Genomic DNA, 23,063 nt, shown 5'->3' on the forward strand with positions numbered 1-23,063 from the left:
TCATTAAATAGAACAATTGTGAAACTTGTAATCATTGTTTTCATACCCAAAATAGCAGTTTAAGCAAATTACGAGGGCGAGTCAAATGAAAGTGAGCCAATGCGAATATATGACAAAAGGAGTACTTTATTTAAAAGTAATCACCATGGGCATTTAAACATTTGTCCCATTGACTAACGAGTCGCGTGATTCCATTCTCATAAAACTCCTTGGGTTGCTGCTTCAAAAATTCTGAAACTGACTCCTTCACGGCATCGTCCGACACGAATCTGGTTCCCTTTAGGTGTTTTTTCAATTGCCCGAAAATGTGAAAGTCGCAAGGCGACAGGTCGGGGCTGTAGGGCGGATGATGCAGCGTTTCCCACTTGAACTTCGCCAGTTTTGTCTTAACCACATCAGCGACGTGGGGACGGGCATTGTCATGCAGCAAGATGACCCCATTCGTCAATCTTCCGGGTCGTTTGTTCTTGATAGAGACACGCAGGCGATCCAGCGTTTCGCAATATCGGGCACTATTGATAGTCTCTCTAGGTTTAGCAAATTCGATCAGTAATGGCCCCTGACGATCGAAAAAAAAAGTCAACAGCACCTTACCTGCGGAGATAACGGCCTTTGCTTTCTTTGGGGGTGGCGAATTCAAATGTTTCCACTGTAAGCTCTGCCGGCGTGTTTCAGGCTCGTAGTGGTGGCACCATGATTCGTCCCCTGTCACAATTGCAGTCAAGAAGTCGTTACCCTCATTGTGATACCGGATCAGATGAGTCAAGGCAGCGCCGAACCTCTCTGTCTTCTGGCGGTCGTTCAAAATCTTGGGCATCCATTCAGCACACAAGAGCCGATAACCGAGATGGTCATGAATTATGGTGTGAACCGAACCGTGACTGATGTTCACATGCTCTGCCAGTTCATCGATGCTTATCCTCCGTTCTTGTCTAATCAGCTCATGAACCTGTGCAATTGTGTTGGGGGTGATTGCACGGTGGCTTTGGCCCGGTCTTGGGTCGTCTTTGCAACTTTCACGTCCTTCTTTGAACCGTTTGCACCAACGCTTCACAGTGGCCAATGAAATGCAATGTTCACCGTACACGGCAGCCATACGGCGACTAATTTCGTGTTGGGAAACACCTTCAGCAGTCAAAAACCTGACCACACCACGCTGTTCATCTCTTGGAGCGTCCATTATGTCACGAACCGATTTCAACCCGGATTATGGGAACATTAAAGAACTATTATCCTCACACTTACGTATCACTTTTGTAAATGAGGGTTGCCTGTGTGCTGCGCGCATGCGTCGCGGTTGATGGACTGAGCCATTATTGCGCAGGGTAGGTTGGCTCACTTTCATTTGACTCGCCCTCGTACAACTTACTTTCTGTCCCTTCTGTCCAGGTTCTCCTGGGGGCCCAACAATAGAACCTTTTTCTACAAACTCATCACATAGTCCAGGAAGTCCTTTTGGTCCAGGTAAACCTTTAGGACCCTGAAAAGCAAATAAGTATTTCAATTTAAAATATAGCAATAAATTTGCAATTTCAGCAATAGATACAAAAACTACGCTATTGCTGTTTGTAGGGTTTCAATACTAACTGGATCTCCTTTGCTGCCTTGAAAGCCGATTGCCATGTTTCCTTTTGGCCCAGGATAGCCTTCTTCTCCTTTAGGACCCTGTAAAAGAGAAGTAGCTATATTTCCAAGTCTTTCAATGGGCAATTCTAGCGACATAACTGAAATAAAATTTTAAGTTTAAGTGACATAATACGAAACTAGCGGTGTAGTTGAACTCTCCAGCAGCACGAATGATATACATGTATCGTGATCTTATCGACTTGTTTTAATCGGCTGTGAATGTTAATGCATTCAAAACGTAATAGTAGCAATAATAATACGAAATGTGAAGCTTTGTTGAATCATGATTACGGATTCGTTCAACATTTTGTGGAATCTTTACGCGTAACAACACCATGAAAATCTTATTAACTGTCAACAGTCACTATTGATGCATTGCGACTTGCAACTTCTTTTAATCAGATGTGAATATTAATAATACAAAATGCGAAGCGTTGTTAAATCTTGACTATGGATTCGTTCAGTTTTGTGGAACCTTTACGTTTAAACTTACTATGAAAATCTTATTTAATATACAGCAGTCATGAAGGATGTACTGTGATCGTATCAACTTGTTTTTATTGGCTGTGTATATTAATATATTGGAAATACAATATTAACCAAAATAATAAGGAATACCATGCGCTGTTTAATCTTGACTATGGGTTCGTTTAAAGTTTTGTAGAGTATTTACGCTTAACAACACCTTAAATAGCTTATTAAGTCACCAACATGGTCTTGAACTTGTGAATATTAATAAATAGAAATACGAAGCATTGTTGAATCTTTACTAGTGATTCGTTCAAAGTTTTGAGGAATCTTTACACATAACAACATCATAAAAACTTTATTAACTGTGCAACAGTTATAATTGATGTATAGTGATCTACTCAACTTGTTTTAATTGGACAATATGCGAAAAGTTGTGGAATCTTGACTATAGATTCGTTCAAAATTTTGTGGAACCTTTGTGCATAAATCCACTATAAAAATCCAGCAGCATGACTGGTGTATCGTGATCTTATCAACTTGTTTTAATGGGCTAGAAATATAAATGCATTCGAAATATATTACCAACAATAATGATACGAAATGCGATGCGTTGTTGAATCTTCACAATGGATTCGTTCAAAGTTTTGTGAAGACTTTACGCGGAAGAACACCATAAAAATCTTATTAACTCATCAACAGTCATGAAAAATATATCTTGATCGTTTAAACTTATAAACTAAAATTTCACTTTTGTTTTCTACAGCAAGCGCATTCTTCTCAACGCCGTAATACGTATAATTTCAAATAACAACAACTGCTTTAGCTAGTGACAAAATATTTTGTCTGTTTACCAATAAAATAACTAATGTAAAAATGAAAACGTAATTTTGTTTTGAAGCTCTCAACATCCTTTTTTTTTTTCTTTCGTCAATTCGTTCCACAACATTTAAAAATGTTTACAAATTAATTTACTTTTTCAGCAAAAAGTATATAAGGTGTACATGATCTCTAAATACGAAGTGGACAACGAGTTGCCTCCTACACTTTCTTGGAACTGTGCTTTTAAAATACATGTCTACATTAGTGTCAGACACACTTTATTGGATTTAAATACAAATTGAAAAATAAGTACAAATGTTTACTTACAGGAGGTCCAGGGTATCCCCCTTCTCCCTTGGGACCAGGTCGACCGTCTTGACCAGGCGGTCCCTGCAAAATATTGGACAATTAGTAAGTGAAATAAAAAGTTACATAATATAAAAACATTTAATTTTACACTCCTTACAGTACAATGGCAGTGAAATTTAAACAAAAAAGCTATTCAAAACTGTTTAAAAAAAAAATAGTAATTCATCAAGAATCAAGCAAGCCTGATATCTCCTGTAAGTACATCAGTTTTGTAAAACTGTTTACTACTGACTTCAACTTCAAATTATTCGAAAATTCCGTTTCATCGGTTCCGAAAATTATTTTGAACCAGTGCATAAATATTTTCTATAAAAGGAAAAACGCTACCTATGGTACATACAGTGAACAAGTTCATTCACTCAATGCAGATATTACGTATTAGTAAATTCCAACTATCAAGTTCTTTGAATGGAGAAGGAGTATATAGTAGGGTAGACCACGGCACGTTTACGCGTTGGGCACGTTTACGCAGTGCCCTTTTTCCAAAACGAGTTATAACTGGAGATCCAACAGACATACCAGATTGATGCTACTCCCTGGCAAATATTCTTGAGCATCAGTCGAGCTTCGATTTAACACGCGGATAGAAAAATCTGTTTTCTACCAAGCTGAGTAAATTTTGTGCTGAACGTTTTGAAGCATATTGTGTATAAATAATACACAGTTAAGAACAAATAAATATATAAAAATCAGCAGAATTTCATCATTTTTTGAGAAATGTATTTGTGTGGACAGAAAAAATTAGGAAATTTTGTTGCACGTTAAAAATAGTAAATCTAAACTTGCCAATGGGGCACGTTTACGCATTTTCAGCGGGGCACATTTACGAACGTTCTTACTGTGTCTTATTACTCTGTCTTACTTCAAAACGGGGCCCGGACGCTTTTTTCGCTCTGTACTGTTTCAAACCTTTAATATTTTTATGTTATTTAGTTTTGAAAATCACCATTCATTTCTAATTAAGTAACAGATTCGTATCTTATAGCTTACAATCATATAGCGTTGTCTTCATGCGCATAAATGTTCTTTAATTAATTGTGTGTAATTTTCTTATTATTAAAGTGTTTTAAGATAAATAAAACATTTAACTTTGGTTAAAAATTTCCTACACTAACTCCGTGCTAGGATTTTTACTATGCGTAAACTTGCCCCGCATTCGGGGCAAGTTTACGCAAACGACTTGAACTTAAAAAAAAGTTTTTTTACAGTTAAAAACACAAGTTGTGCATCAACTGAATACACGAATTGTGGCTCCATTAACTGCTTCATACAACCACAATTTTTACAATTTCCTCTGTTAAAACATAAAAATTCATTGAAAAAAATCCTCGTAAACGTGCCCCTGTCTACCCTATTCAAGTACCTAGTGGTTCAACTGCTAAGCCATACAACGGTAGGAGAAGGGGAAGTATATAATAGTTAAGTTCCTAGTGGTTCAACTGCAATACAAAGGATTGAACCCAGGTCGTCGAATGTCCGTAGCCGCTAGACCACGTGATAGCTTTAAATTTTCTCCAATTTTTAAAGTGTAAAACAAGTACATGAAGCTTTGAAATGATTTCTAATAAGTGAAACAAATTGCTAAACTCGTGGAAAAACAGATTTTTAAAATATTTCTATATTTTAAGAAGGAAAATAAAAATGTAAGTCTAGATCATACTTTGTGTCTAAAGCAAAATTGTTTTTGGTTCTCGTACTACAGCGTAAAACAATAATTCTCTTTTTTTCCTGGTTGCTTGATGAACCGAATGTTGTAAATTTCCAATTCTTGATCCGAACCTTCTTGTTTAATCAACACAATTTTCCATTACTAGTGTTACAAAGAATTTCTTTGTTTTGTGTATTTCACAGAACAAATACTCAGAATACATTCAAAATCCTTCCTTGTTTTCAATTTGGGGCAAAACGTTTAGATTTGACTACACTGGATTTTTGGATAGCAAAATTTGTACGTATTTCATTCATAGAAGCTATTGTGAAATATTACTGAAGTGCTCAAGAATTTCTTTTTATAATATTCAAATAGGAAGTAAACTATGATATCTATGTCAAAATCTCTTTCCAATCAAGTTTTCTTCCTTTCTTTTTCTTTGGAAATGTAAATTGTAAGAGTGAACTAATTGTAAGCAAAAAATACTTTCTGTTCCAAATCCGCTTATAAGATCAATTGCTATAAAAAGATCAATTTTTCTTTTAGGATCTTCTTTTTTTTTTAATTTTTTTTTTCAAATAAAAAAAATCATTGAAGCAAATGAAATACAAGTATTAAGTCAACAAGCGCAACTCTTTGAAAGAGTATTAGTGTGGGGTGGAGGACTTACAGACTAGCCAATGCACATCTTACCAAGCCTTTATTTATTTATTTATTTATTTTATTTTCCCTTTTAGTGATATTTTTACTAGACATAAAGCCTTCATTTATGCTTTCATCTGTTTACTTAGAGAATATTTTTTTATTATTTTGTTTCATCAACGTAGAAGTATATAATAATAATAATAATAAAAATATGAAAACAAAATTGATTATACTTGATACAGTTTTAGTGAATATATTTTAATATTCTGAAAAAATAGTGTATGCTATAAGCCATTTAAGGATCATAAATGACTTATGTTATGGCAGATACTTTTGTTTTTGCATTCAATTGAAATGATATCACAAACATTTCACGAAAAACCAAAAAAAAAAAAACTCTTCTGCACGACGAAATAAATAAACAAATAAAATAGAATCTCTGTCACAAAACTTCTTAGTCATTCCTGATGCTTCTTATGTAAAATGACCCCTTAAATATGACCACCGTTGTGATTTAATACTCTTGGAAAACTCATTTGTTATGGAATACATTTAAAAGAAATGCATCTGTAGCAAATGAAGTTCTTTCATAATAATTAAAATAGTTATTAATACCAAAATACATTTGAAATTTTAAAATAAATAAATGCATTAATGCAAATGTATGCTAAAAGCATATATAATGTCATAATAATAAAAATATGCACTTATTTATTAAAAGTCAATTACCGGATATCCAGATCTGCCATCTCTTCCTGGTTCTCCCTGAAAGTATTAAAAATCTAATAAATAAATTAAAATTCTTAAATAATTTCATAAATAAATAAATCTTATAAACTGATAAGTTTTCTTAACGACAGGATTGGATATATTTCCTTGTCAGACTAATAAGCATGAAGAAAAAGAAATGATTTTTTTATCGCTATTTAAATGCAACAGTTTTGTGAGTTATTCTTAAACAAAGGAAATCATACTCAATCATATGAAAGCAAAGTATAACTTCCTTAAAACTTCATCAAAATTTATACATTAAGCATAATGTTAAAGACTTCTTAAATTGCATTCGGCAAAAAATAAAAAAACAATTCGAGTTGTAGCTGTTTTTCGAAAAATTGCACTTTAGTAAAACAATAATGCAACAGTTTTTGATTGACCTTTTGCCCTTTAGCTCCTCCTTCCCCAAAGGAGGGTTCTCCCTTGAATCCTTTGGGTCCTGGAGTCCCACTATAGCCATCTGGACCTGGTCCGCCATCCCCACCTGGAAGTCCAGGAGCACCCTGGAAAAAGAATCAATGAATGGGAGACAAGTTGGTTATAGATATTCACAGAAGAAAAACCGAAAACTGGTAAATTAATGAACAACTTTTGGAGTAATCATGCTCTCCAAGGTAGCCCACGTAACGTTTATTGTACGCGATGTGCTACCTGGGCTGCTTTCTGTGAGTTGATAGAACGTGCAAATTAAATTCTATCAGACTTTTCGAGCTACGAAAAAGTAAATATAGTGGCAAAGAATGTTCAACAGTATTTGTTGTAAAGCTTCTGTAAGAGTAAATGTTACTTGTTACAAATACCATTTTTTATTCATTTATTTCGTGGAAACTGTTGTTTTGTTTTTGTTTTGTCTTTTGAAGATAATTTTTCAGCATAAATATTGCTAGTGCAGTAAATTATGCCTTTTCAAATGGTTGCATTTAAATTTTTAAAATGTTTCTAACTATTTTTTTATTTATTACTCGACAGAAAATCTTAAAGTAGAATTAATTACTTATTCTCAGTTTAAGTGTCAAGAATAACTTGTTCACATCAATATTTATCAACTTTTCTGTAATGGTTGAAAGTTCAAACTGCAAGCAAACTCATCATCACTTGAAGATCTTTCATAAACTTTTCCACTCGCATGGAGAACCATTGTAAGTGGTTCATTTTTGCTAAAATGATTCATTGAATTTAGTGTATAGATATTCAAACAGAGCTTTAGAAAAGAAAGAAGGAGAATGTAGTACAAGTGTTAAACTTACGTCTTCACCTTTGCAACCGTCGAGTCCAGGAGGTCCACGTGGTCCTTGTTGACCGGGATGACCCTGTGAAATTAAAAATATGCTTAAACTTTTTGCATTACCAGCATGTTTAAGGAGAGAACTGAAGATTGGTTGTTTTTCACTCGTTTTACGTTTTAATCGAGCTCAGACTTTTTTTCCATCATATTTTAAGTAATTTTACGTTTTGTAATATTTCTTAAAAAACTCTTAGTCATTAATGTAGAGTACATCAACATCTCATCATTCAGCCACACCAAATAGCGTACTACTCGTAATAATTGAAATCGTTCCCCATTAGAATGATTTAGTTCGTCACTTATGTGCATCTTATTATTTTCCAGTGATTCATTAGAACTTTTTCGTAGTCACTTAGATTTTTCTCCTTAGTTATTAGAACATTTCCTTAGATTCTAGGATTATTTCTAAGTCATTAAAATATCTCTTTAATTCCTTGTATTTTTTTTTTAAATATTTATACTTCTTTTAAATTTTTCTCTTACTCATTTAGATTTTCCCCGTTAGTAATTTGAATTTTCCCCTATTTCTTAAGATTTTTTCCCTAGTCGTTAGGATTTTTCTTTAGGTCAAACAAACTTAAGTTTTAAACTCTTAGAAGTTTACTAATTAAAATTTGTTTTCAGTTTAATCAGGCAGTGTATTTTTTTTTCTCATTTCATCGTAAGTATAGCCCTTAAGTATAGCCATTTTTTCATTAAATATTTTGAAACTAGTCATTCGATTTTTCACCTAGTCAGCAGCATTTTCTCCTCAGTCATGATGAATTTCCCTAAGCCATCAAGATTCTTGATTTTTACATTGCTTATTAGGATGTTGAACTCAAATCATTAGGATTTCATTTTAGTTATTTAGGATTCTGGCAAATATATTTGTTCCTACGATTAAATTTTAGTGCCTTACTCCTATACGCAAAATTTCACTGTGCCCATGTGTGAAAATGTGTTTGTCTCAACAAAAATGTATTTAAATCGTCTTTCATTCATTGAGTTTCTTGTTTTGAACTCTTTGGTATAGTTTGGGGTTCAACTTTTCGTCAGTGATGAAATTGTTTCTGTTTAAGGATAGCTATTTTTCTCTGATTGAAAATGAATCAACATTTTGAGCAGTTTTTAATCTGTTTGTTATTTACCTTCCCATTTTGTTAGATTGTTCAATGGACAAAGCATTTAACAAAAATAACTTCATGTATTTCTTATTTATTTTATTTTATTTTATTTTATTTATTTATTTTATTTATTTTATTTTATTTTATTTATTTATTTTATTTATTTTATTTTATTTATTTTATTTATTTTATTTATTTATTTTATTTATTTATTTTATTTATTTATTTTATTTATTTATTTATTTTATTTCATTTATCTATTTTATTTATTTCAATTTATTTATTTATTTATTTTTTATTTTATTTATTCATTTTGTTTTTTGTTTCTTTTTTTCACGTGTCATAAAGCTTTATGATGAACACTTAACGTCTTAAAAATTGTGAGCAACAAAAAAAGAAACATAAATAAATAAATAAAACTTTTAAAAAATTAATTAAAATCAAAGATTTATTCAACTAAAATTAAAAAGCTGTATTCCGATTATTATGATTAATTCTATACATGAATTTCCAAGAAAAAATTAACCTTTTTTTAATTAAAAAAAAAAAGACTGAAAATGTGCAAAATATTTGTTTGGCGATAACCTTTTCAATTTAAAAAACATCGTTTAACAAATTAAAGTATAAGTAAATGAAGACATTATCACCTACCGGTATGCCATTTACACCAGGGAAGCCAGGCATCCCCATTTTACCCTGAAAAAAAATGAAAAATTAACAGCATTTTGAAATTTAAGTCACATTACAAGTGCATTAGACATGTTTCAAACACATTTTACGGATAAAAAGTATTTATTGAGGTGATGCAACATAACTAATTACGCTAATTACACAAGTAGACATTTTATACTTATGAAATTAAAAAATGTAAATGCATAACTTTATAAAAATACTTTTAAGTAAAACAAGCCATTAAACAAGATGAAAAGTTCAAGAAAAAGATTTTCTAACAATTTGAGAAACTATATTTTACCCTATCTCCTTTTGAACCTCTAGATCCGGGGATCCCCAATTCTCCTTTATCTCCTTTTTCTCCAAGCAAGCCATCCGGTCCTGGGAATCCGGGAGGTCCAGTTATGCCTTGTTCTCCCGGCCTGCCAGGAGCTCCCTGAAAATGGAACAAACTTGCTTAACTATGAAAATTGAAAAAAAAAAAAAAAAAAAAAAAAAAAATTGAATCATGTTATGTGATAGTTTGTGATTAGTGAATTGCAAGGAGAGTAATTAAGTCATTCTCTTTGACATTCTTTTCACATTTTTTCGGAAAACAAAATCATATTTACCCTAGATCCCTGTTCTCCCACACAATTGCAGTTATCGCCTTTACAACCAGCACATACTACTGGATTTCCAATCAAAGGATATGTCTGTACATTTTGCTGCAAATAGAAACATTTTTAAATAAATACGCCAAATAACAAACTGTGAATATCAAATGAAATTCTATATTAAATTATAGAAAATACAACAAACTGCTAACTGTTTTTTTTTACAAATTAAATAACTTTATTAAGTTTTTTAGTCATTAGAGATGGATTTTTGATTCAGAAGCTTAAATTTCATTTTCAAGAAAGACATTTAAAGGCCAGCAAAAGGGGGGGGGGGGGGTCCTCAGGCAACATACTGCTCATTATTTTTTTTCCTCTTATGGCATGACGAAATGACAATCTTGCAAACAACAGTAAATAAACAACATGAAACACACGGATGTATCTCATGACATACTCCTGTGACTGGATGAAATAATATTGTTTAATTATTGTTCCTGGAAATCATCTAAATTTAACAGTATATATATATATATATATATATATATATATATATATATATATATATATATATATATATATATATATATATATATATATATATATATATATATATATATATATATATATATATATATATATATATATATATATTAAATAGAATCAGATGTCCATATTCTTCATAAAGTTCATACCATAAAACGAAGTTCTAATATATTTGCAGCCTTTCGTAGGAGGCCTTGCGCAGGGCCTTGATATAAGGGATCGAAGAAGCCAATTCCCCCCCCCCTTCCCGAAAATGTTCGAAATGATAAACCTGCTTTTGTGTAGCAATTAATGCATCTGTTACAGTGGAATCAAGAACGCCACGAAACTAAATCTTTGAGAAGGGGAATATTCTCAATTTGTCGAATGAAACTTAAAAAAAGTTAACGAACAATAAAATACAATCATTCACATACATGTGTTGAGTAAGGAATTTTGTGAGGTTCCAGTGACCTCCCATTGGGACACCCCTACGGGGATTGCCCTTAAAGTTTTGTATGGGAAAAGTGGGAGATTTAAAACGTTTCCATACATATAAATGAGGCATAAGAGAACAAAATGATAACTAAGCAAGGAGAAGGGTAAGCGATTCTTGTTTCACAACATAGAATGCTTCCGATATGCTTAAAGTGTTACCATTGTGCAGTAACAGCTTAAACCAGGGGAGATTCTCAGAAGATATAGACCGTCCAAAGTTTTCGCAGTAGAAAATAATCCTTTAAGTTACATACCCTTTTACCCAACTGAAAAATAGTAAGAATAAAATAAATTTAGACTTCTTTAATAAACATTTCGTTTAAAATTAGAAGTCTATGAGCGTTCTCTTCTTTTAACCTCTCAGTTGTTTAGGCACAATATTGCAGGACAAACTAAAAAAACATTTAAAATCCATTAATAAACCTCAAATTTTCGATCTTTATTTCTTAAATGTTAACTTTATTAATTTAATCTGCGGGTTTTGAAATTTGATATGCCTTGAAATCCCTGACAGATGAACGAAAATAAAGGTTAGTTTTAGAATCAACGCAAAAAAATAAATTAATTAAAAACGCATAAAGAAACGAATAATCAAATTTAAAAAAATCATATGGTGACTAATTATTAAAAGCTACGAATTGTGACACAACTCGAATTTTGCAGAATGGTATAACCACTGTCATACCTAACTACACATTAAAAATAGCAGGGAAGGTAGCCAATCATGAGAAAAACGTAATCTTCAATAGTATCTCTCAGTGTTTTCAATAGAAAAGTGACCAATTATGGGCAACGTTCATGTAACATAATTCCAAAAATCCTATCAGCAAATTTCAGGGGTATCAAATCGATAAGAAACTTGTCCTTCTAACATCAGAAAAACCGCGACATTCACATCGTAATCATAGCGTTTATTTTCATCGTATGAGCAGAAAAAAAAAAAAAAAAGTGGAAAAAAAATTCTAGCCTTTTTTCTCTTTCCCCTCTCTCTCTCTCTTATCATTGTTGAAATTTGATAGGCGCTGAGGGAATGTATACTTTCAGTGTTGTTCGTGAGTTACTTGGTTATGTGTGTACTGCTATGATTAGTGTTAGTCAGACGAATGTTTAGGGAAAGGCAGTGTCCACATAAGCTAATAGTCCAAGAGCCCATGAATGCCAGACCTCAGTAGCGTGTCATAGGGGTGATAGGAGTGACTCTCGCCAGGGGTGCAGCAGCCAGGGTGGCGGCATTTCGACTAATTTAAAAAAAAGATTTTTTTTTAATTTAAAAAAAATGATCATACAAGTATATAAAAATGTTTTTATAAAAAAAAATTAAATAAAAAAAACTTGCAAGAAAAGAGCTATAGGGGGCAAAAATGAAACAATACTTATTTCTCACGAAAAAAAAAGAAATTTTAGTGGCGTGAAATTCTATTATGTTTCATTGAATAAGCTAAACACTTATACACTCAATTTGAAAACAGGGAGTTAGACCCCGTAAGTACGCTACTGCCAGACCTACGACATAGTATAAGGGCCCATTTTTTTTTTTTCAAAAGCACATCGCAGCAGGTAAGAAAGGTTTGCTATTAGTTAAGCAGGGTCGCGCTGGCTTTGGCAGGAAACAGGTCGGAAAGGTGCGTAAAATTGCTGGAAAAACTAAACATCATAAATTTATTTCATGTCACGTGACCTGGTGGTCCTTATCCAACCATCTCCAATTTGGAGGACGTTCTAAAGAGGTGCAGACATGCCTTTGAAACTAACCTATGAAAACTTTCAGCTTCCAAGACACAAATCATGAGGAACTAGGACACCTCAAAAAGAAAAAAAAAGTGGACTCCAAAATGACCTCCAATGTGGGAACCGTGCAAAACAGGAAAATTTATTTCTCAAAGCTGATCCGCCATTTTGCTACCCTTTATTTTATCGATCTTAGATCCTCAGGATTTAGGTCTTGGAAGCTGAAAATTTATATAGGTAAATTTTATAGGCATGTCTACACCTCTATAAAATTTCGTTCAAGTCGGAGATGAGCAAGTTGAAACGACGAGGTCACTTGACATGGAATGGCTCAGTTTTTGACGCAACTTTTGCTACCTGTTTCCTGCCAAAGTCAGCGCGACTCAGCTTAACTAATAGCGAAACTTTCTTACCTCTTGTGATCTGCTGACGCAAAAATTTTTTCGACCTTTGTACCATGACGTAGGTCTGGCGTTCACGGGCTCTTTCTTGCTCTATAAGATATAAACGTATTCCTGAAAAAATTCAAATTGGTAAGGTATTTATTTATTTATTTATTTTATCGATTTTTGTATTTATTTATCTATTTATTTTATCTATTTTTTATTCATTTTTTTATTTATTTTATCTATTTTTTTATTTATTTATTTATTTATTTATTTTTTGGAAAGACAAAAAGATCTAACTACACTCCTGAGTACCCCGAACCATTCCCCAAGACGAGGTTAACCGGTTAGATAAAGCACGAAGACAGCTTTTTTTTTTATGCTCTATATCAGAAGGCGAGCAACATTTGATTCAGGACCATCCTCTCTCCCTCCCCACCCAGGTATTGATTTGGAATGAAAACTAGGAGGTATTGTAACCATAACAGATAACCACACCCTTCACCATCAGCGTACACGGAGGATCTTTGACCGGCAGGCATCGAACCTGCAATCACCCAGTAAAGATTCCAACTCCTTACTGACGAGGTCACTTGTTTGCTAGACTGAGAATCTGCAGAGTGCGATTTTTTTTTTTTTTTTTTCATATCTAGCTGCTTTGTACCATTTACACCAGCAAAAAATAGATTATTCTTTTCGATTATTTGACAGCTAGGTTTTGCAAAGGAATGTAGATTTTGCATTAAGAAGAATTGAGTTTCCCCAAAGTTATTTGCAAAACCATTTTGAAGATGAATCTTCTTTAATTTTATTACATAATTCCAAATATGTGGAAAAAACTTGAACGGGGTTTAGAGGTTTGTTTCTAACAATGGTTTCTAATTTAAATAGTTTTTTCCCGATAATTACAATTTTTTAAATTTACTGGTTGGTTGTACTTTAAATTAATAAAAAAAATCTTTTGAATTACGAACTTTTATTAATGGTTCACTACTGATTATATCGTTTATATGCCACCACACACTAATTATGTAACTTAACTTGGTGAAAATGGGCGGCAAGAAAGAGCATTAAATTTAGATTTCAAATCAATAATTATTATACTTTTTCAAATATGTTACTAATATCGGAACATATCAGAGTTAAAAAAAAAGTTTTGTTTTTCTGTTTCTTTTAGATGAGCATCTTTTGAATTATCGCATAAAACCAGACGTGAAGTAACAACTTGTCCTAAATAGCTTACATACTTCTTTGCTATTACCTTGCATTTCTTTAAAAAGTTCATCTATTCCACTACTGAACTGCTTGCATTTCTTCAAAAAGTTCATCTATATCTCTATTGAACCCTGTATCATACACATTTCTTGAATTTGCCTCATGAACAATTTGAATAAAATGTCTGGCTTTAACTATAACTAGTTACGTTTGAATATACGAATCTACAGAGTCGAATAATGTACAGAAATTGTAAAAGCTTAACTTGGGACTCACCTTAACCTTAAAACTTGGGGGAAATTTACGACAGCGACTGTCAACTGGTAGTCCGGTGAACCGGCACCGGTTCGCAGAAAAATTTGAACAGTGCTCAGAAAATTTTTGATCGTCCACGTTAAAAAAAATTTCCTCACTCAATAGGAAAATAGAGGCGGGTTAACAGTACAAACAAGTAGTATGTTGTGGCCATCACGAAACTTTCTTCTATATCTTTCTTATAATTCTGCACCCTCCCCATGCTTGACGAGGAAGCAATATTCCCAACAAAAACAAAATTACACACGCCAAAACTTGACGATCATCTGAATTCGCGATTTATCTCAAAAGCAAAGCAATGAATGAAATTTGAAAATTATTTAAAAAGCCTTGCTTAAAATAATTACAAACATTTATTTGTTAACAAACACTAGATGGCAACAGTTAAAAAGTTTAAATCATCGCGATTTTCTGGTCATTTTCCACCAATTAAAATCACGCGAAATACGCAGCCGGCAGACTATTACGATTTATCTTTATTGTTGCATTTATAAAGCTATTTTTATTCACACCAAAAAAAAAAAAAAAAAAAAAAAAATCAGCCCCCATGAAGCGATTGGTGCCAAAATTGAATCAACGCCTGCTTACATATGGATTCACACTTATTCCAAATTTCATCCAGAATGTAGCGATATTTCTTGAGATATGGCGCAATGGAAAAAAAAAAGAACGTTCGATTGCGCCACCCCCTTTTTAGCTATTGACGCCCAATGAACTCAGCACACCTCAAAACGTTCGAATCCGTCAAAATTCGAAATTCGAAAATTTGCACGAATCCAATACTTTTATATATTAGATATAAAAGAAAGTAAAAATGGTGATATCCTATACCAGGTATTCTTAATCGGTAGTCCGACGGACCGGCACCGGTGCAGGGGACCCTCGGGTGTGAGGTGTGATGACCAACACCGGTCCGCAGAAAAATTTCACCGGTACTCAGATATTTTTGCTTTTCCAAGTTAAAAATGTACTTTACACAGAAAAAAAGAAATTACCATAATAATATCCTATATGACATCTTTTACGCGAGTTTTGTGATTAATTTTCGTACTTTTCTTTGATTTTTCAGCAATATTTATTATTATAATTATTACAATACTTACTTATCTTATTTTTAACATAACATTTTTTGTAACAATAATTTAACACAAAGTTTTATTTATGTTTTTATTAATTCATTTTTCATTATTACTATTTAGAAAAAGTTTAAAAAAACCTCAGCCCTTCTCAAAGTGTTTGACAAAGTATTTGACAATGGAGTTCAAAGTGCTTTTTTTCTGCTAGTACGCAAAGAAAAAGAAAAAGGGGTAGGGGGACCTCATCAATCCGCAAAAAAACTCAAATTTTTTCAACGGTTCGCAAATGCATGTTTTTATTTTTTTTAAAGGAAAAACATTACCAATTGGCTGATTTTTTTCAAAAACACTTCCCGGTCAAAAAAAGTTTGAGAAACGCTGATTTACGGAATAATCTATATCTTAAATTTTCAAAGCATTTCATTTGTACCTTTATGGTTTTCAAATATTTTTTTTAAAGTTAAAATCTGATTTCGAACATAGGCGAAAAATCTTTTTTTGTACGCCCCTAGAGTCCCGTTTGCTTCCCGAGGTTCGTAAGTGCAATAAAAAGTTCGGATCACATCCATAAAGGATAAACTGCGTAAAAACAAAAATGACGACAACATATTATTATGTCATAAAAATTTCATATATCTTAAAAGAACTTTTTACGGAAGCGGCAGAAACAGACCCAGGGAAAGCGAAATCAGATTTAGAAAATTGAAAAAGACAGGGCACGTTTTAAGAACATCACCAAACTCAATCTCGCTCGCGGCATAAAATTTCGTCTGCTGTGGAGTGAAGAAATGAACTAAAAGTTTTCTTGGGGGAAGTAATTTTTTAAGCTGCGACAGCAAAAATTTTTGGTTAGGTGGCCACGTCCAAGAATTACTTCGGTTGTTTGTGTCCACAGTGCTTTAATTCACTGTTTTGATAATCAAGATTCAGCTTTTGAAAATAGTTTTCAGTCTCGGCAAAAGTCAGTCAGAGGGTTCTGTCCTTGAAAAAAAAATGTATTTGTTGCTTTAACAAGTTTTAAATCTTTCTTATGTGCCAAATTTAAAAAAAAAAAAAAAAAAAAAAACGAAGAGGGAGTATTTGAATGTACAATAGTTGTCAAATAAAAACAAAATAAATAAAAACATTTTTTTAATTCAGGAAATAATTCAGTTAAAAGTAATATTGCGTTTAATGTTCAAAATCGTGTGAAACTTCGTTACCACTAATTTTAGAATGTAAAAATGTTAGATAGAGAGATATCGCAATTTTTTTTTTTTTCATTATTCGCTTCTTGTCATCTTCTCGTTGATGATCTTTTTATTAGTATTATTATTATTATTATTTGTATTTATTTATTTATATCGTTTGACACTTATTTACTACTATTTTTAGAATGTAAAACTGTTAGAGAGATATCGCAATCATTTTTTTCCATTATTCGTTTCTTGTCATCATCTCGTTAATGATCTTTTTATTATTATTATTATTTTTGTATTTATTTATTTATATCGTGACACTTGTTTACTGCTATGTTTAGAATGTAAAATTTTTAGATACAGAGATATCACTATTATTTTTTTCCATCATTCGCTTCTTGTCATCATCTCGTTAATGATTTTTTTTATTATTATTACTATTTTTCTTTTTTATTTATTTATATATTTATTTATATCGTGTGACACTTAGCTTCCACTATCTTTAGAATGTAAATATGTTAGATAGAGAGATATCGCAATTATTTTTTCCCATTATTCACTTCTTAGCATCATCTCGTTGATGATTTTTTTTTCGTACTTATTTATTTATTTATTTTTTCAAATTTAAAAACAAGTGGAATTTGAATTGAACGAATGAGTCAACGGAAACAAGGAATAGCTTGAGTTTTGTAAAGTAAATGCAGTCTTTCGTATGTTATTCCAATAAAAATGCTACACAAGATATTTTTTATGCATTGCAGTCACAGTTATCTGGTCATTTATAGCATTTCAAGCTCATACAGTACAAAAACAGAAGTTCATTTTGTATTCAAAAATATTCTGAATTTCAGTAGAAATACAAGGAAGTACTCCAAACAAACACGCCATTGTTCTAAAATAAATCTCTGAATAAAAAAAAGTTTTACTTTATTCTAAATAAGCTTGTGAATCAGTTTTTACAAATTACAGAAATTCGAATATGAAAAACAAAAAGAAAATTCAAAAAATGAATGAAATGAAAAAAAAAAATTACATTTATGTTCTCTGATCATTTATTTTCAAAAAAAATAGAAGAAAAGAAGACACATATCGCCAGAGAAAAAAAGGCAGGCATCAGTAAAACGTTTTTAGTTTTTTAAAAGTCAATATAGTAAACAGAGTTCTTTTCTTGGGGGGGGGGGCATTTTTTATATCCTTAAAAAATCAAGAGAAATTTCGCATACTTCAAAAGGTACGTGAACCACCGACTGAGAACGACTGCTCTAAGTGGAGAATAAATACACCAAGCAGAAGAAATTCCGGTGCCGAAATCTGTGTGTGACTTTGAGAAACCTAGCCACAAACGACAACACAACAACAACAACAAAAAAGGTCGTGGGATCCAACTCAGAATTATTCTTTTTCGTTCCCGCCAGTAAACATTCCGTCTCACCCCCTTCCACCGTCTTCTCAATAAATATCAATCCCTTGGAGAAAAAAATTACAAGAGCAGTTCCAAAACTGGAGCTTGAGTCACTCGCCCACATCCGAGACGGGCCGAAATAACCGCCTACGCTGAAGCCACCGGATGTTAGCTCTGCCTCTCTTTTGCAAGGTCCAAGCGAAATTGGTATTCATCACTCATTTTGGAGGAGTTTTTTTTTTCTTTTTCTCGCTTTCTTCTGTTTCTCACTACTCGTTTGTCACACCAGTTTGCGTAATTTTAAATGACGCTGGTTAGCAGTAGATTCATTTTCAACAGAATTGTTTTCGGTTAGCAATTCGATTCAGTAGCGTTCGTTTATTTGAGAATCATTCAACGGTACTCGGCTTTTTCTTCAAGACCACCCACATATGAATACCATTTTAACGGGCCGCACAAAAAAAAAAAAAAAAGAAAAAAAAAAAAATGAATTTGTGGTTTTTTTTTCTACAAGCGGTGACGTGCCTTTATACCTAATTCGCGAATACGCAATTGGCCGATTTTAAATTCGGTCTTCTATAATGTGGTTGTTTCCATCAGTCAAAAGTACTACTTTTAATCATTGAAGTTGATGTAATGTGGGAGAAAAAAAAAAACACGTAGCGAGGAAAATCTTTTATTTTCAAAACGTTTAATTTTTAATTTTTTTGTTAAATGCCCGATTTTTTAGACAAGGCGTTGTCTTAATGACGTCACAAGTGATGCCCTTTGGCGTGTACTCCACTAGCGCGCTGAATGCTTATGTTTGCTGTCTACTGCGTTTCCGAGTTATAATAATTCAGAAATGAATTGAATATTGGGCTCTACGCTTGCTATCAACCATTTCGTTGCCAGTACATGTGAGCAAAGATCCGAATTAAATATTGCGCTCTGCGTTTATGGCAACAGTGAATACAATTTAATCACTTGTGATGTCATGTGCAGAAGCGTAAAAAAACTAAATTGAATTTGCTCACCGATTGAAATATTTTTTTTAAATATTAAACTTTGTACACCAATAACTGCAGTAAAACTAAATACTTCAGATATAGGACTAAATTCGCAAAGTTCTTCAAAAATAATTTCAAATAAAATTGAAAAAGAGTAATAATGGTTTTTGAGCAAAAGAGTAATGAAAAGCATTTTTTAGTAGTTTCAAAAATGTCGGCGGGGGTTTGAACCCTAAAAAATCCACCCCTAAAACATGGCCCTGCTTCCACTGCTGATTAATTTGAGAAGATTAACATTATTTGTAATTCTTTAATCTATGGATGAAAAAAAGGTTTTGTACTTGAAAATGAAGCGACAGTAAAAATAAAAATTTTGGATTCCTTGTTGAAAGCAATGTTTCTTCACTGGTTGTCTGGAATACAATTCAAGAAGATGAAGTTTGCCCACTCGGATAAAATTCCAGAAAGTAACATAGCTGAGTGAAAACATTGACGACTAAAATGATTTTTCACTGTATCCTTTCTCTTTCTTAATGTCGCCAACTTATCATTTCGTACTTTTTAAAATTCGTTTTTTTTTTCTTTTAAATTTAAACAAAGTTTGCAATTAAGATCATTGTCAATTACAATTTTTTTCTTTAATCATAAATTATACTTCTAATTATAAGTGTACTTATTATTGATTATACTTATATTCATAAGTATTCTAAATAAAAATTATGCTTCTAATAATAAATTATACTTCTAATTATAAGTATACTTATAATTACAAATCATACTGCTAGTTATAAGTATGCTTAGAATTATTAATTATAGTTCTAATTATAAGTATACTCATAATTATAAATCATACTTCTTGTTATAAGTACACTTATAATTATAAATCATACTTCCAGTTATAAGTATACTTATAATTATAAATTGTAGTTCTAGTAAAAAGTATACATGTAAGAAAAAAATTATATTGCTAATTATTATTCTTTTACACATCCAAATATTCTTCTTCTAATTATAAATTATACTTCTAACAAATTCATAAGAAAACTTCTAATTATAAATTGTACTTCTAATTATAAGTATACTTCTAAAAATATATTGTTCTTCAAATTATAAGTATACTTCTAATTATGAATTGTACTTCTAATTATAAGTATACTTCTAATTATAAGTATACTTATAATTATAAGTATACTTCTAATTATGAATTGTACTTCTAATCATAAATATACTTCTAATTATAAATTTACTTCTAATTATTAATAAATTATGCGTCTAGATGATTGTATTCGTACTGCATTCCGAAAACGAGTGTAATGCACTGTAAAGAAGTTTCATGGAAAAAAGAGTTGATTGGATTTGACAAAACACGCAAGGAAATTGCTAATGCTTAACCGATTTTTAGCATTTTTAGTCCTTTTGTATTTATTATTAACTGACAGAAAATGTGTTAATGATCATACTTACAGCTTTAGTTATTTCTATAATACAAAGTAGACATATACAGAGTAGAAGAAACCTGTAAAACAAAAACGAAAAAGTTAATTTTGCCCTGCATTAGTAAAACAAATCATTTAAAAACTACTCATTCAAAGTCAAGGGCGTTCCCAACACTCCTTTCACTCGAGGTGATAGTAAGTAATTCCCCTCCCTAATCCAATAAAAAAAAACTTTGCTTCTTGTATGTAAACATTCATACAATTTTCTTTTCCCTTTTTTTTAAAATTAATTACGTGATGTAACAAAATTTTCATTACAGAAACATAACTATTGAAGCCTTTCCTGTAAAATTTTACCTAGACACATATGCAACCGCTTCCTTCACTTGCATATATACTGTAGCGTTGATACTGTAGCACAATACGCAATATTGTGCTACATTTTCGTTGAAATTTTATAGATTAAGTATATATTTTAAGATAGGTTATTTGGGGATTTGTTTTTCAGAATTTAAGCATTTATATTTTTCAGAAACTATTAAATCCATTTTGAGTGTTACTCTCCAGAATGGTATCACTCGGGGCGGCCCGCCACTCCGCCCCCCTGTTGTGAAGCTACTGTTTAAGGTTATCATCTGCTTTACATTATTTTATTCTACACACACACACAGCTTGCACCCATAAACTAAAGTAGTCAAAATAAGCTTTTTTTAAAGATAATTAATACTTATATGGGTTTTTTGGAATAAAGAAAAAAAGAAATTTGACGTTGCATTTTACTTTTTGAAAAACTATTTTATTTTACAGCATTTTTTTCTTTTAACAATATTGTCAAAAATTTACCAATATCAAACAAAAGGAATCGTTAAAAAAATCATACTGTTTGAATTTGTTTTAATTAGGCAGTATAGTTTCACCCCTATTTTTCTTTATGATTTATAATAAATTCATATATTTTAATTTGAATTACATTTAGTTTTACATTATGAAGTAAAATTGAAATTTGGATAAATTGAGTACCAAAACTTACTAAAAAAATGACTCACGAAAAAATCGTTAAAAAGTACTCATATCTGCTGACAGCTAAACTTCTACAAGGCATATTTCTTATTTATATAGTTTTAGCTGTTTTTTGTAATCCTAAACATTAAATTACTCATTTGATACTTTAATTCATTTAATGTCGTACTCATTCTCAAAAACCTTTACAGCAGGGGAGTCTAAGAGGAATTATGCGACCCTTTTAGCAGTTTTGAACAACTTGCGAATTAATTTCCGTTATTTAACAACAGTTCAACTGAGAAAACATTTTGCCTCTCTAGTTAAGTAGAAAACATACAATAGAATAATGAAAAATTGCAACGAAGAAAAAAAAAAGAAAAAGGCTGAAAAATACACTTTAACTTCCATCAAAACAGATTTTCAATTAAACTATACTTGAGAGGAGTCAGCTGAAATTTTTAAAGACAAATTTGCAAATGAATTAGTATTCAAATTAAAACGCAACGTTGAAAACCCACATTAATCAAGTCCAATATTTGTAAATTGTTGTATTTATAGATTTAGGGGGGGGGGTTGTAAGTCATAAACGTGTGCATGCAATTACTTATACTTCTTTGGCTCTTTAGCAATGCTGATTTTTACTCATAACTAATCTGCAAATATTGCAAAGTTTCAAAAAATAAACTGAACAATTGCAATTGACAGAGGACAAGAAGTACCGTCTAATAATAAACGAGCCAATTTTCCCTTACACTAACGTTATTTATTTTTTTATTTAGCATGTAAAACTGATTTCTGAAAACAAATATGCTTCTCTATCATGGTTTGAACTTTTTGATGATTTAGAATTTATATCAAATTCCATTTTCATTTATGTTTCACTAAAATTCAACCTTTCAAACCAAAGTGAGTTTTTTCAGTAAGAAAATTTTAAATTCAGCCGCTTTGTCAAAGATTTAAGCGTGCAGTTATACGGAAAACAAGTTGAAGACGAGAATTTCAAAAAAATGAAAAAAAAAAAAAAAGCACCCACATTTCTCCTAAAATAAAATTTTGAGCCTGGATAAGTAAAAAATAAACAAGCAAACAAATTAAGTAAAATTACTTTTCATGCAATACAAATGCAACTAATATTTAGTTTTTCTATTAAAAAAATAATAATAATATTTACCCGTTGGTAGTAAATAGACGCAGAATTAAAAACAAAAAGTTCATCAAACCAATAATTTTAATATTATATAAAATCGCTTGCATCTGGCTCTCTTTCGAGCAAAAATGTATTTCTAATTTATATATAAT

The 23,063-nt window shown here is 31.6% G+C and overlaps 1 protein-coding gene across 1 annotated transcript in view; it reads right to left on the bottom strand.

Moving 5' to 3' along the window:
* The window catches only part of LOC129230625 (collagen alpha-2(IV) chain-like), a gene marked incomplete at its 5' end in the record, with an annotated part of 79,494 nt that extends 58,652 nt beyond the window's left edge, over positions 1-20,842 (bottom strand). Inside the window, 10 exon segments of the mRNA XM_054865040.1 lie at positions 1,370-1,480; positions 1,588-1,665; positions 3,244-3,306; positions 6,311-6,346; positions 6,736-6,858; positions 7,603-7,665; positions 9,398-9,442; positions 9,720-9,854; positions 10,030-10,125; positions 20,791-20,842. Of these exon segments, the coding sequence (XP_054721015.1) occupies positions 1,370-1,480; positions 1,588-1,665; positions 3,244-3,306; positions 6,311-6,346; positions 6,736-6,858; positions 7,603-7,665; positions 9,398-9,442; positions 9,720-9,854; positions 10,030-10,125; positions 20,791-20,842 (802 nt within the window).
* Positions 20,843-23,063: the final 2,221 nt, after the last annotated feature.

The sequence above is a fragment of the Uloborus diversus genome, chromosome 9 (assembly GCF_026930045.1).
Source record: "Uloborus diversus isolate 005 chromosome 9, Udiv.v.3.1, whole genome shotgun sequence".
Taxonomy (NCBI): domain Eukaryota; kingdom Metazoa; phylum Arthropoda; class Arachnida; order Araneae; family Uloboridae; genus Uloborus; species Uloborus diversus.